Consider the following 13802-nt stretch of genomic DNA (forward strand, 5'->3'; position numbering starts at 1 on the left):
AGTACCCACCTGGCACTGAAGACAGGCTAAAGCAAACGCTCAAAGTGTTTGAAAGATTTCAAGTTGTATTTTAACCCATGTCTCGCACTTAACTGACGTGCACTCATCAGGAGTCGACTGTACGGACTTAACAACCTCATACTGTTCCCTTCTACCTGTTCTAATGCAGCTGTTTACTTTTAGTGTTGTTGTGTCTCAATCATTGTCTGTGTCTGATGAGGTGTCCATCATTTAACTACTGAAGACAGGAAGCTACTAATGTATCCCAGGAAGTAAATGGGAATTTGATTCATAAGTTCAGAATGAAACAAACATAAATGAGTAGGGATGGAGACAGAATGAGAGAGGGAGAGTGAGAGAGAGAGAGAGTCATAGAGATGAAGAGAGAGAGGGGGGGTTAGGGAGGGGTAGTTGTTACAGTAGGTTATTGTTACACAACTCACAAATCCAGTTAAGTTTTTCTGCACAATTTAAATCATTCCATGTCTTTTCAGGCTGACCTTGTCCATCTCTTAGTCCAACACAATCCTCCCCCGGAAAGGTTGAAACACTGCCACCATTATTAGGCTGGTTGTTTACCCAGTACCTATGTTAACAACACAGAGAACCAGACAGTCACACTGTCTGTTAAACATCATTCTAAATCAAATAAATAATGCCTGTGTTATTTTAGCTTTAAAGCCACACGCTGTCAGATGTGGGCCACCAACAAAAAGTAAAAAACATATACATAGTGTAAAAAAATAACTTTTTAGTTTCTTGAAGAAAATAATGCTTGGTTTCTGTTATTAATCTATAGAGCTCATTGAATGACATCTATGAAGGGAAACATTTGTTTTTATGAAGATGATCTGAAGCAATATAATTTGTTTTCAAAGTCTCCATATCACAACTGGATGGTCAAATCTCTCACCTTGTTATCAGTGGTGTGCCGTCTACCCATTTCCAGAACCCCTCAGTCTCACTGTCAGTCAGACCGATCCAGAATCTCTTGTTGAGGGCAAAGAGAAATCTCTGTCGTTGAGAAAGATAAATGAATACTGAACAAAATCTGTTTATCATCTCTCTCTCTCTTCATGTATTTATCTATCTCCCCCCACTCTCTCACCTGTTCCTTTCTGCTGTTTATGATCACCAGGTCTGCTCCTCTCGCCACACAGTCCTGTCTGCTCTCATTCCAGGTTTTTCCCTCAGTAGAGACGAAGTACCAACAGGATTCAAACTTGTTCCAGCCTTCAGAACAGGTTAGTTTAAACATTCATTGCCATCTCATTTTTCTGCACTCATTAATGAAAGAATACAAACAACATTTTAGTGCCCGTTCAGGGCCGTAACCAGGGTTTGAATTTCAAAATAATAAAAAAAACTTTAAGATGCTATTTGGAGAACAGCAAAAACAAGCAAAAATGACCCCAGCCTTTATCACCTTGTCTGCTGTCGGTTCATTCACCTCAGTAGATCTACAAACGCAAAGCCTAGTAGCTACACAATATTAATGTTATACCCCGGAAAGGGGGGAAAATGTGAGAAATGAGTTACACTGACAAGTAGCATCAGTGACTGTTCAGTCAGTTGTATTGTTGAACTGCGTAATTCATCATCTCTTTACATAGATATGGCTTTTCTCAACTGACATTGCGTTCACATTTGTATTCCTAGGCATTACTAATCAAGCTCCGCACAAACAAACATCAATGGAGCACACAGATGATCATATTGTCACATTACATTAATGATTTGAAAATCACTAAGGATTCTGTATTAATATCAGTGATGTTGTGGTTAAAAAAGATGGGTAATAGGTGAACTATAAACTCTGGTGGTGATCGAGATAAGAGGAACAACCAGTGATATAAAGGAAATGTAGGACTATTTTAGACCTGCATTGTTTGCATTTTGAGAGCATTTAAATGTAGGCCTATAGGGAAGACAGGCCATGTGAATATGTTCATATTTAAACACGTCTTCTTTTCTTTTAGTTCCTAACTTCTTTGATACAGATTTAGTCAGGGGACCCCACATGGGGCCCCAACCCTAAGTTTGGGAACCACTGTATTAACCTCTCACCGTCTTGCTTCCTCTCTCTCTGGTTCCTCTGCTTCCTCCTGCATGCATTGCAGCCTGCCTCAGCCTCACCACGGAGCGCCACATCACTGTCTGTCTTAGTAGCCTAATCTTTGTAAAGAAACGTTATTATGAGAGCTTAGTAGCCTATTTGTTCCTCCTGCTGAGGTAGGCTCCTTTTAATATTACCATCTTACTTCATCCTTCTAGCTGGCTCAGTAATACCACCCAGAGCCCTTCAACATTACTGCAATAGAAGTCTCTGCTTCATAATCCTACAGACATGATGACGGATTATTACTAATGTATTGCTTATTTACTTCAAATGAATGGAAATTCTGCTATTCTTTCACATGGTGTTACAGCAATGAGTTTGTGACGTATTGACTGTAAGACTAATGCATTGATTTTATGGATACCTGTGTGATTGTGACTCTGTCTGTTACTGTGTTTGTGGCGGGTAATTAGAAAAACATGACTGACTGAAGTATCTATAAGCGACTATTTAATAGTTTTGTGCTCATTCTCCGAGATTCAACTTGTATTCGTCTGGGGATGTCTGTAGACACGGCAGGCGATGCTGGTGGGTTTTAAAATGTACTTTTGTCTGGCATCTGGCAAACACAGTCAGCAGCATCACTAGTGTCTACATGAGCGACTACGAGCTGGGGTAGTTCGTTTCACGTCTCAGGCCCTCGGCCTGTGCCGTGAGAGGGAGGAGTTAGCCGTTTGAGATAGTGGTGAAAGTGCTGCTTAAAAGGCAAATCCAGGATGCAAATCCGGGTTGACGTTGGCAAACTAAACAAACAAACCACTTTTCTTGATTCCACTCGTTTGCAAAGAGGCTCAATTAGAACTGAGTCAGACCAAGAATCTATTTTATTCATTTTTCTCATTAGAAACAGTTACTGAGGTCAGTACCTCAATGTCCTCATGTAGCTACGGCCCTGTGCATATTGAACATGTACAATTAATGTTATGATCGTGTATTAGGTCAACTCACTTGGATTAGAGGACTTTTCCATAAGATCATCTTTCTCCCTCTGTAGCTGGTCTCTCTCTTTAGTCAGGTTGTTGTAACTGGTTGGTAGCTGGTCTCTCTCTTCAGTCAGACTGTCTGCTAAAAGAGGACAGAATACATTGGATGTGGATTGCCAGTCATTTAAACATGTCTAACATAGGCAGCACTTAGGTTGTTGTCAAAGTCTGATATAACGTGATGATTTAACAACAATCCACACACATTCTAGTCGCAGGGAGATGTTGAGAGCGACTTGTAGAACACACAGCATCCCAAAGCTTACAGCAACCATCCCGTAGAGTCTTCTCTCTGAACCGTCAGGTCCTGGGGAGATACAGACTGGTGTGAAAACACACGGACGTACACAGCAGAGTGCAGTTTCATTTAAAATAAGTTACAAGAGGATCGTTTCTCACAGCTGTCTGTTGATATTTTTTGTATTTTATTAGGATCCCCTTTAGCTGTTGCGATAGCAGCAGCTACTCTTCCCTGGGGTCCACAGGAATTGACTGTATCTGTATGACATGTTGGAACCTCTGAATACACTGACAACATACAACTATTTGCATATTTAAATGTGGGGTAAAATAATTGTAAAAAAAAATCCACTGGGACATTTCTGTTTTTGCGTCATGTGTTTGTAGGTCTTTGTCATTGTGTGTGTGTGTGTGTGTGTGTGTGTGTGTTTGTGTGACAGAGTTTCTGTGTTCTTACCTGAGTGATGTGTCTCAGTCGTCACTCTCCTCATTGCTCCATTCTTGTTTTCTTCAATAACCTTTTCAATTTCAACAACCTCTTTGTTGACGTAGTCATCCATCTTAACTAACTGTATGATTACCTTTCTAACTGACTTGTAATGGTAATATCTACTGTATGATTCTAACTGTACTGACAAGTAGTTGAGCAGTAGCTCTGATGTGTGACTTCACCTGGTACCTCTCTGAGCTCTGTCTCTGGTCCACTGTAGTTAATATAATGTTTTGAGTATCCAACCACCTTCAAGCAGGAACATCGACCTGACAGGATCATCTAACAGAGTGATAGAACATGACAGCTGCAGGACAACACATAGTGACAAGTGCAGCCTTTCAGCCGATCACTTTGCGAGGAATGTTGGTACTTTCCGTAGTCTTCAAACGGAGGGCACGTTACGGCTCAAACTCGTTATGCCACTGATGACCATTTAGGGGCATTTATTTTGTAACAACGCTGTCTGTGTGTGAAATCAGTGTGAAGAGTTATTATGAAGTGTTCGTGGGAAATGTCTTCATCAGAGGATTCAAAGGGAACTTCACTTTTGTGTTGTGTGTGCGTGTGGCCTGCGTGCATCTGTGCGTCTACATGCGTTTTGTACAGTATATGTGTGTCCACTCAGTACAGTTCTGCCCATCTGATGTGTCAACCTGGAGGAGACACTGTTTGAACTATCTAATCACATTCAATCAGAAAGCTGGTAGACCTTGTTAAATGACATTGTATTATTATTAAAGCGATAAGCGCGTGCTAATAATTGGACATGAAAAAATCTACAAACATTTCACTAAACATAGCCCTATGCTGGTTACGTACATGTTTCTAATAAAAACAATTCTGACATGTATTTTACAGAGTACAGTATGCTGTCCTCTAAATCTTAACATCACAATGTTTTGGTTTTCTCTCTCTCGCCATCATTCACTTGACATGTCATCTTCCTCTACAGCAAACCGGGAGAAACAATAGATATGGGTTTCAGAAACAAGGTTCACATGTATTTTTCACATATTTTATTTCCACTTAACAAAAGCATAATGGAAATTTCAGTTGGGAACATTTTGCTCCCATCCGTCACCAGCTCTTACATTAGCTCTTTCAAAAACTTCAGAATTGGCAGTTGTTATGTTCTGTAAGGGCTGTCTTCAGGAATGGACCAAAATGCAGCGGAGTTAGTGTTCGTCATATTTAATAAAGCAAAAGACAACACTATACAAAACAAACTGGGATAACCGACAGCCAACAGTCCTGTCAGGTGCAAACATACTAAACAAGAAACAATTACCCACAACCCCAAGGAAAAACACACACTACTATATAGGACTCCCAATCAAAGGCAACTCAACACACCGGCCTTCAATTGGGAGTCCAACCCCAATTAACTAACACATAACACAAAAACTCTGCCACGTCCTGACCAAAACTAATACAATTACGCCCTCTGCTGGTCAGGACGTGACATGTTCTCATATTTGATCTCATGACCATGTATTAAGTAAACAGATTTGAGAACTTTCAAGTAAGATCACTTCTTTATTTATTTATATTAATTTTATTTAACCTTTATTTAACTAGGCAATACAGTTAAGAACAAATTCTTATTTACAACGACTGCCTACCAAAAGGCAATATGCCTCTTGCGGGGACGGGGGCCTGGGATTATAATAGATGAATAAATACAATATAAATATTGGACTAAACACACATCACAACAAGAGAGACAACACGGCACTACATAAAGAGAGACCTAAGACAACAACATAGCAAGGCAGAAACACATGACAACACAGCATGGTAGCAACACAACATGACAACATGGTAGCAACACAACATGGTAGCAGCACAAAACATAGTACAGACATTATTGGGCACAGTAAACAGCACAAAGGTCAAGAAGGTAGAGACAACAATACATCACACAAAGCAGCCACAACTGTCAGTAAGAGTGTCCATTATTGAGTCTTTGAATGAAGAGATTGAGATAAAACTGTCCAGTTTGAGTGTTTGTTGCAGCTCGTTCCAGTTGCTAGCTGCAGCGAAGTGAAAAGAGGAGCGACCCAGGGATGTGTGTGCTTTGGGGACCTTTAACTGAATGTGACTGGCAGAACGGGTGTTGTATAAGGAGGATGAGGGCTGCAGTAGATATCTCAGATAGGGGGGAGTGAGGCCTAAGAGAGTTTTATAAATAAGCATCAACCAGTGGTTGCGATGGGTATACAGGGATGACCAGTTTACAGAGGAGTATAGAGTGCAGTGATGTGTCCTATAAGGAGCATTGGCGGCAAATCTGATGGCTGAATGGTAAAGAACGTCTAGCCGTTCGAGAGCACCCTTACCTGCCGATCTATAAATTATGTCTCCGTAATCTAGCACGGGTAGGAGTGTCATCTGAATCAGGGTTAGTTTGGCAGCTGGGGTGAAAGAGGAGCGATTTCGGTAGAGGAAACCTAGTCTAGATTTAACTTTAGCCTGCAGCTTTGATATGTGCTGAGAGAAGGACAGTGCACCATCTAGCCATACTCCCAAGTACTTGTATGAGGTGACTACCTCAAGCTCTAAACCCTAAGAGGTAGTTATAACACCTGTGGGAAGAGCGGCATTATTCTTACCAAACCACATGACCTTTGTTTTGGAGGTGTTCAGAACAAGGTTAAGGGTAGAAAAAGCATGTTGGACACTAAAAAAGCTTTGTTGCACAAAATCCGGGGAGAGGCCAGCTGAGTATAAGAATGTATCGTCGGCATATAAATGGATGAGAGAGCTTCCTACTGCCTGAACTATGTTATTGATGTAAATTGAAAATAACGCGGGGCCTAGGATTGAGCCTTGGGTTACTCCTTGGTGACAGGCAGTGGCTGAGATAGCAAATTTTCTGACTTTGAACACTGCAGTCTTTGAGAGAGGTAGTTAGCAAACCAGACCAAAGACCCTTCAGAGACACCAATACTCCTTAGCCGGCCCACAAGGATAGAATGATCTACCGTATGAAAAGCTTTGGCCAAGTCAATAAAAATAGCAGCACAATATTGCTTAGAATCAAGGGCAATGGTGACATCATTGAAGACAGTTAGGATCAGCTTGATCTCCCCCTTTAAATAAAGGACGCACCGTGGCTGCCTTCCAAGAAATGTGAACCTCCCCAGAAAGGAGAGACAGGTTAAAAAGGTTGGATATAGGCTTGGCGACGATAGGGGCAGCAACCTTAAAGAAGAAAGGGTCTAAACCATCTGACCCAGATGGTTATTTGTGTCATTGACATGGGTGTAGGTAGCATGGAAGTCAGGCGTAGGAGAAACCAACTTGATGTAATTGGAGTGGTTTAATGAGAAAGAAACAAACTCCAAAAAACAAGCGTACAGAAATAACATGTGTAACATAACCCGTCACACACCTATACATAATTCACGAAACACAATAACACCAAACAATCTCAGACAAGGACATGAGGGAAAACAGAGGGTTAAATACACAACATCTAATGAATGGGATTGGAACCAGGTGTGTAGAAAAACAAGACAAACCCAATGGAACATGAAAAATGGATCAGTGATGGCTAGAAGACCGGTGACGTCGACCGCTGAGCACCACCCGAATGAGGAGGGGCATCGACCTCGGCAGAAGTCGTGACAGTACCCCCATGACGCGGATCCGGATGGAGACGATAGAACTCTCGCAGCAGGGAAGGATCCAATACATCCTCCACCGGAACCCAGCATCTCTCCTCCGGACCGTACCCCTCCCAGTCCATGAGGTACTGAAGGCCCCTCTCAAATCCAGGATGGATCGTGTTAATGCAGTAATGGGGGGAAGCTTTAACCTATAACATACCTCGTTCACTCTCCTCAGGACTTTAAACGGCCCCACAAACCCCGGACTCAGCTTCCGGCAGGGCAGGTGGATGGGGCATGTTTCTGGTCGAGAGCCAGACCCTGTCCCCCGGTGGGAACACCGGGGTCTCACTGCGGTGACGGTCTGCGACAACTTTCTGGCGTCGTACGGGGCGCTGAAGGTGGACATGAGCGGCGTTCCAGGTCTCCTCCACACGCCGGAACCAGTGGTCCACCGCAGGAGCCTCGGTCTGACTCTGATGCCAAGGGGCCAGAACCGGCTGATACCCCAACACACACTGAAAGGGAGAGAGGTTAGTGGAGGAGTGGCGAAGCGAGTTCTGAGCCATCTCTGCCCAGGGCACGAACGCCACCCACTCCCCCGGCCGGTCCTGACAATAAGACCTCAGAAACCTACCCACATCCTGGTTAACTCTCTCCACCTGACCGTTACTGTCAGGGTGAAAACCCGAGGTAAGGCTGACCTAGACCCCCAGACGCTCCATGAACGCCTTCCAGACCCTTGACGTGAACTGGGGACCCCGATCAGACACTATACCCTCAGGCACCCCGTAGTGCCGAAAGACGTGTGTAAACAGAGCCTCTGCAGTTGGTAGGGCCGTAGGGAGGCCGGGCAAAGTGAGGAGATGACAGGACTTAGAAAAACGATCCACAACGACCAGGATCGTAGTGTTACCTTGTGAAGGTGGAAGATCGGTAATGAAATCCACCGACAAGTGCGACTACGGCCGTTGTGGAATGGGTAAGGGTTGTAAACTTACCTCTGGGTAGGTGTCTAGGAGCCTTGCACTGGGCGCACACCGAGCAGGAGGAAACATAAACCCTCACGTCCTTAGCTAAGGTGGGCCACCAGTACCTCCCACTAAGACAAGCGCATCGTCTGGCCAATCCCAGGATGACCAGAGGAGGGTAACGTGTGAGCCCAGTAGATCAATCGGTCACTGACAGCAGACGGAACGTACAGACGCCCAGCAGGACACTGAGGGGGAACGTGCTCTGCACGTGACGCCCGCTCAATGTCCGCGTCCAGCTCCCATACTACCGGTGCCACCAAACAAGAGGCTGGGATTATGGGAGTGGGATCCATGGACCGCTCCTCTGTGTCATACAGCCGGGACAGTGCGTCTGCCTTAACGTTCTGGGAACCTGGTCTGTAAGAGAGGGTAAACACAAAATGGGTGAAAACATGGCTCACCTTGCCTGGAGAGGATTCAGTCTCCTCGCCTCCCGGATGTACTCCAGATTGCAGTGGTCAGTCCAGATGAGAAAAGGGTGTTTAGCCCCCTCAAGCCAATGTCTCCACGCCTTCAAAGCTTGGACGACGGTCCCCCACATCATAGTTTCGCTCCGTCGGGCTGAGCTTCTTCGAGAAGAAGGCACAGGGGCTGAGCTTAGGTGCTGTACCCGAGCACTGAGAGAGCACAGCTCCTATCCCAGCCTCAGACGCGTCCACCTCTGCTATGATTTGCAAAGACGGATCCGGATGAGTCAACACTGGAACTGAGGTAAACAAAGCCTTCAGTTTCCTAAAAGCCCTGTCCGCCCCAGTCGACCACTGCAAGCGCACCGGACCCCACTTCAACAGTGAGGTAATAGGAGCAGCTACCTGACCAAAATCCCGGATAAACCTCCGGTAGTAATTGGCAAACCCTAAAAATCGCTGCAACTCCTTTACCATGGTGGGAGTCGGCCAATTACGCACGGCTGCAATGCGGTCACTCTCCATCTCCACTCCTGACATGGATAGGTGATACCCTAAGAAGGAGACGGACTGTTGAAAGAACAGGCATTTCTCAGCCTTGACATACAGGTCATGCTCTAACAGGCGACCAAGCACTCTGCGCACCAGGGACACATGCTCGGCGCGTGTAGCGGAGTAAATTAGAATGTCATCGATATACACCACTACACCCTGCCCGTGCAGGTCCCTGAAAATCTCGTCTACAAAAGATTGGAAGACTGATGGAGCATTCTTCAAACCGTACGGCATGACGAGGTACTCATAATGCCCTGAGGTGGTACTAAATGCTGTCTTCCACTCGTCTCCATCTCGGATACTGATAAGAGAATTATCTAATAAAGGTAAATGAATCAATAAACCATGATGAATTATTAGTCATACAGCATGGTTAATGAATAATCAATGTAATGATCAATGTAGGGATCGATTAGTTTGATTAGTTCTGGAAAGTCCAGGAACCACGGGATAGGGAAAGAAATGTGTGTATGCAATTAGGAGGGACACCAGGAGACAGATGGTCCAGGGAGTGAAAGCTTCAAAGCATTTCTAACCTTGAGGGAAAAGAACAGGCTGAGCTCGGGATAGTGATAAACAGTGTGAGAAGTCTATGGGGGATGCAGGTCACCAACAGTTTGTGTGTAAATGCATGTGTGTAAGAAAGCAAGAACTATATAATGACTGTTTTGTTATCCTGACCTCAGAACGTTCTCTGAATAAAGCTACAGATACCTTTTGCAGAAAGCTGAGTCCTTGCCTAATTATTTTAACCCATTGTCTTACAAACCTTGGGCATTAGTCAAGGCGAATTGATTATTGATTATTATCATCAAAGATATAAATTCCTTTAACAGATACGCACCAGGTTGTACGCACTCCTGAGATCCAGTTTAGTGAAGAAGCGCGCCCTGTGCATTAACTCAATCACCGTGGCGATCAGAGGTAGCGGGTAACTGTACCCCAGCATCATTTTATTGAGACCTCGATAATCAATGCACGGGCGCAAACCTCCATCCTTCTTCTTCACAAAAAAGAAACTCGAGGAGACAGGTGAAATGGAGGGCCGAATGTACCCCTGACGCAGGGATTCGGAGACATATGTCTCCATAGCCACCGTCTCCGCTTGCGACAGGGGATACACGTGACTCCTGGGAGGTGCACCGTCTACCATGAGATTTATCGCACAATCCCCCTGTCGATGGGGTGGTAATTGAGTCGGCTTCTTCTTACAGAAGGCGAGAGCCAAATCGGCATATTCGGGGGGAATGCGCACGGTGGAGACCTGGTCTGGACTTTCCACCGTAGTAGCACCAACGGAAACCCCTACACACCTACCTGAACTCTCTCGAGACCACCCCGTGAGAGCCCTCTGTGGCCAAGAAAAAGTGGGGTTATGACAAATTAACCAAGGTAGACCCAGCACCACAGGATACGCAGTGTCCATAAGGAAAATACACATTTTTTCCTTGTGATCCCCCTAAATCACCATACTCAAAGGAGCTGTGTCCTCCCTGATTATCCCTGATCCTAATGGTCGACTATCTAAGGTGGGAACGGGGAAAGGCACATCTACGGGTACAATGGGGATCCCTAAACTATGAGCAAAAGCTTGATCAAAGAAATTCCCAGGCGTGCCTGAATCTACTAGCGCCTTATGCTGGGAACACAGGGAAAAATCAGGAAAAGTAACAGATACAAACATAAGTGCAACAGAGGGCTCTGGATGAGAATGGTGCCTACTCACCTGGGGTGGTGCCAGAGCACCCTGCCTGTTACCTCGATACCCAGAGGAACCTACCAGGCACCGACCAGCAGTGTGACCTCTGCGGCCACAGATGGTGCGCGAGCGGGAACCCCCTCCGGTCTCCCTGTGCACCCCCTCTCCCAGTTCCCTGGGTATAGGAGAGGGGGTGCGGGAGGATGGTGGTCCTGCTCGGGTGGCGCTCGGTGGTTGCCGTCACCGGCCTACTAGCTGCCACTGATTCCCTTTTTTCCCCCATTCCGTTTATTGTTTGCACCTGTTTTGTGTTGGGCTGATTAGCTGGGCTATTTTAGCCAGTAGGCCCGCCTGCTCTGTGTGCGGGATTGTTGATCTGTGTTTTGCTTGTGTACACACTCATGTGTTTGAGGTGCTAGTGCGTGGTTTGCGCCGACTATTTTCTGTCCCCTGTGTTTGGGGCACTTTGGTTTTGTGTGCGCCCTGGATCGCTGTGGGGTGGCTTGTGTTTGCCGTTGTGTTCATTAAAAACACTACCCTGTATTCTCTGCTTCCTGCGCCTGACTCCGCACCCACTACGCCCAAGCTTTACAGTAGGAAAACAAGACAAAACCAATGGAGCATGAAAAATGGATCAGTGATGGCTAGAAGACCGGTGACGTCGACCGCCGAGCCCCACCCTAACGAGGAGCGGCATCGACCTCGACAGAAGTCGTGACAATTTGGGGTCAAGTTTAAGGACCACCTTTAGCACCTCAGACTCAGTGACTGCCTGCAGGGAGAAACTTTGTAGTGGGGCAGGGGAAAAATAGGGAGAAGCATCGGGGATAGTCGCATTAGAAGGGGTGGGAGATCAGGAAATGTTGGACGGGCAAGGAGGCATGGCTGAGTCAAATAGGAATCCTGACGTAATGAAGTGGTGATTAAAGAGCTCAGCCATGTGCTTCTTGTCAGTAACAACCGCATCATCAACATTAAGGAGACATGGGCAGCTGTGAGGAAGAGGGTTTATTCTCCAGGTCTTTAACCATTTTCCAGAACGTCTTGGGGTTAGACCCACAGAGAGAGAACTGCTCCTTAAAGTAATTAACTTTGGCCTTCTGGATAGGGTGAGTGCACTTATTTCTCATTTGCTTGAACAATAGCAAGTCAGCTTGAGTATGCGTGTGCCGAGCCTTTCGTCAAATGCAATTCTTGAGGTGTAGTAGCTCCACAAGATCACGGTCCAACCAGGGGCTGAACCTGTTTTTTAAATCTCATTTTCTTTGTGGGGGCGTGTTTGTTAACAATACCACAGAAAATATCAACAAAGAAGGTCCAAGGTCTAAGGGCCAAGGTCCACTTCTCTCCCACTGTAGCTTTTCCTTCTCCTCAGTCAGGTTGTTGTAAATAGTGACTGATCTGTAGCTGGTCTCTCTCTTCATTAAGAGTGTTGTAGCTGGTCTCTCTCTATCTAAAACTGGTTTTGTAACTGGTCTGTATTTGGCCTCTTTCTGCAAGTGAGTTGGTCTTGTAAACTAAGAATACTCTTTCTGCAAATGAGTTGGTCTTATAAACTAAGAACCTCTGAGAGACCTGTTATCTGCAATAACAACTAAAACAGATAACTACAGAACTGCTGGTAATTTGTAGGAATTATAACATTCACCAACAGTTGACAGACAGGCCTATGATCCCAGTCAGTAGGACAACACATCAAGACCTATGAAGGGTCTCTCCCTGTGTTATAAAATATGCGTTTATAGTTTTTCTTTGCATTGTGTGTGCGTGTGTGTGTGTGTGTGTGTGTGTGTGTGTGTGTGTGTGTGTGTGTGTGTGTGTGTGTGTGTGTGTGAGAGAGAGAGAGAGAGAGAGAGAAAGATTGTGTGTGTATTAGGTTGACCTCCCGGTCCGTTCTTTGGAGAAGTGTCTTCTACCTCTTTGTCTTGGTGCTGGTCTCATGGTCCATCAGGGTGTCTGCACTGACGTAGATGTCCACAATCCTTTCCTTACCTTCACTTCTGTCAGACTTGACCTTCCTGGTCACATTTGGCTTGTCATGAATGGTCTCAAACATCTCCAACAATGTATTGTGTTTTCTGACTATACAGCAATGTCTACTCAGGTTCTGAACCTATCACCACCCCTGTGTCTATGTCTGCTTTGTGTCCATTTCTGAGACTAAGTGTTTTTGATATGTTGTCCCCAGAAGAAAGGGAAATGTAAAAAGAGGAAGATAAACTAAAACTAACATGGTGGTTGAGGTTGGGACATGTTATTTTCCTTGAAACATATTCATCTGATTCCTGAGTCGATAGTGTAGACTTACCAGACCTGGAATGAAATACTGTATGAAAATATTAGAAAGGCTTGCCAAGGAACACTTCCAAATGGACAAATTCGAGGTAAAAAGGAGTTGGAGCAGTCAACAAATAAAGACAGAGATTGATTTCTTATTGCTCACTTTAATACATTGTACAGGATGCGAACAGGTGACTGACATTTCAACATCAAGCTGACATCTTCCTCAGAGTGACCTGACCATTGCACATAGATCATATTTATAGCTAACGGCCCGTTGAGACACAACAATGTAAAATAATTATAATGATAATATGTTCCAAGGTAAACTGCAAATTATAACACAAAATAATAAGATAAATAGTGTGTCTATCAAGGCAA

At 44.9% G+C, this 13802-nt stretch overlaps 1 protein-coding gene across 1 annotated transcript; it reads right to left on the reverse strand.

Annotated features, from left to right (window-relative positions):
- Positions 1 to 414: 414 nt before the first annotated feature.
- Positions 415 to 4179, reverse strand: LOC115191618 (C-type lectin domain family 4 member E-like). The gene is made up of 6 exons (XM_029749405.1): positions 3800 to 4179; positions 3308 to 3409; positions 3068 to 3184; positions 1109 to 1233; positions 914 to 1014; positions 415 to 586 (listed from the first exon to the last, which is right to left on the reverse strand). Exons 1-6 carry the CDS (start codon positions 3900 to 3902, stop codon positions 415 to 417), a joined length of 720 nt encoding a protein of 239 aa, XP_029605265.1. The 5' UTR covers positions 3903 to 4179.
- Positions 4180 to 13802: the final 9623 nt, after the last annotated feature.

This window comes from Salmo trutta, chromosome 4 (assembly GCF_901001165.1).
Source record: "Salmo trutta chromosome 4, fSalTru1.1, whole genome shotgun sequence".
Taxonomy (NCBI): Eukaryota; Metazoa; Chordata; class Actinopteri; order Salmoniformes; family Salmonidae; genus Salmo; species Salmo trutta.

What these genes read in the sequence shown, in the direction of transcription:
- LOC115191618 (XM_029749405.1), bottom strand. Translation starts at nt 3,902, where the DNA reads ATGGATGACTACGTCAACAAAGAGGTTGTTGAAATTGAAAAGGTTATT. An exon ending in GGAAAAGTCCTCTAATCCAA is followed by an intron (nt 1,234 to 3,067) that starts GTGAGTTGACCT and finishes CCTGTTCTGAAG; the next exon opens with GCTGGAACAAGTTTGAATCC. An exon ending in GGCACACCACTGATAACAAG is followed by an intron (nt 587 to 913) that starts GTGAGAGATTTG and finishes TTGTTAACATAG; the next exon opens with GTACTGGGTAAACAACCAGC.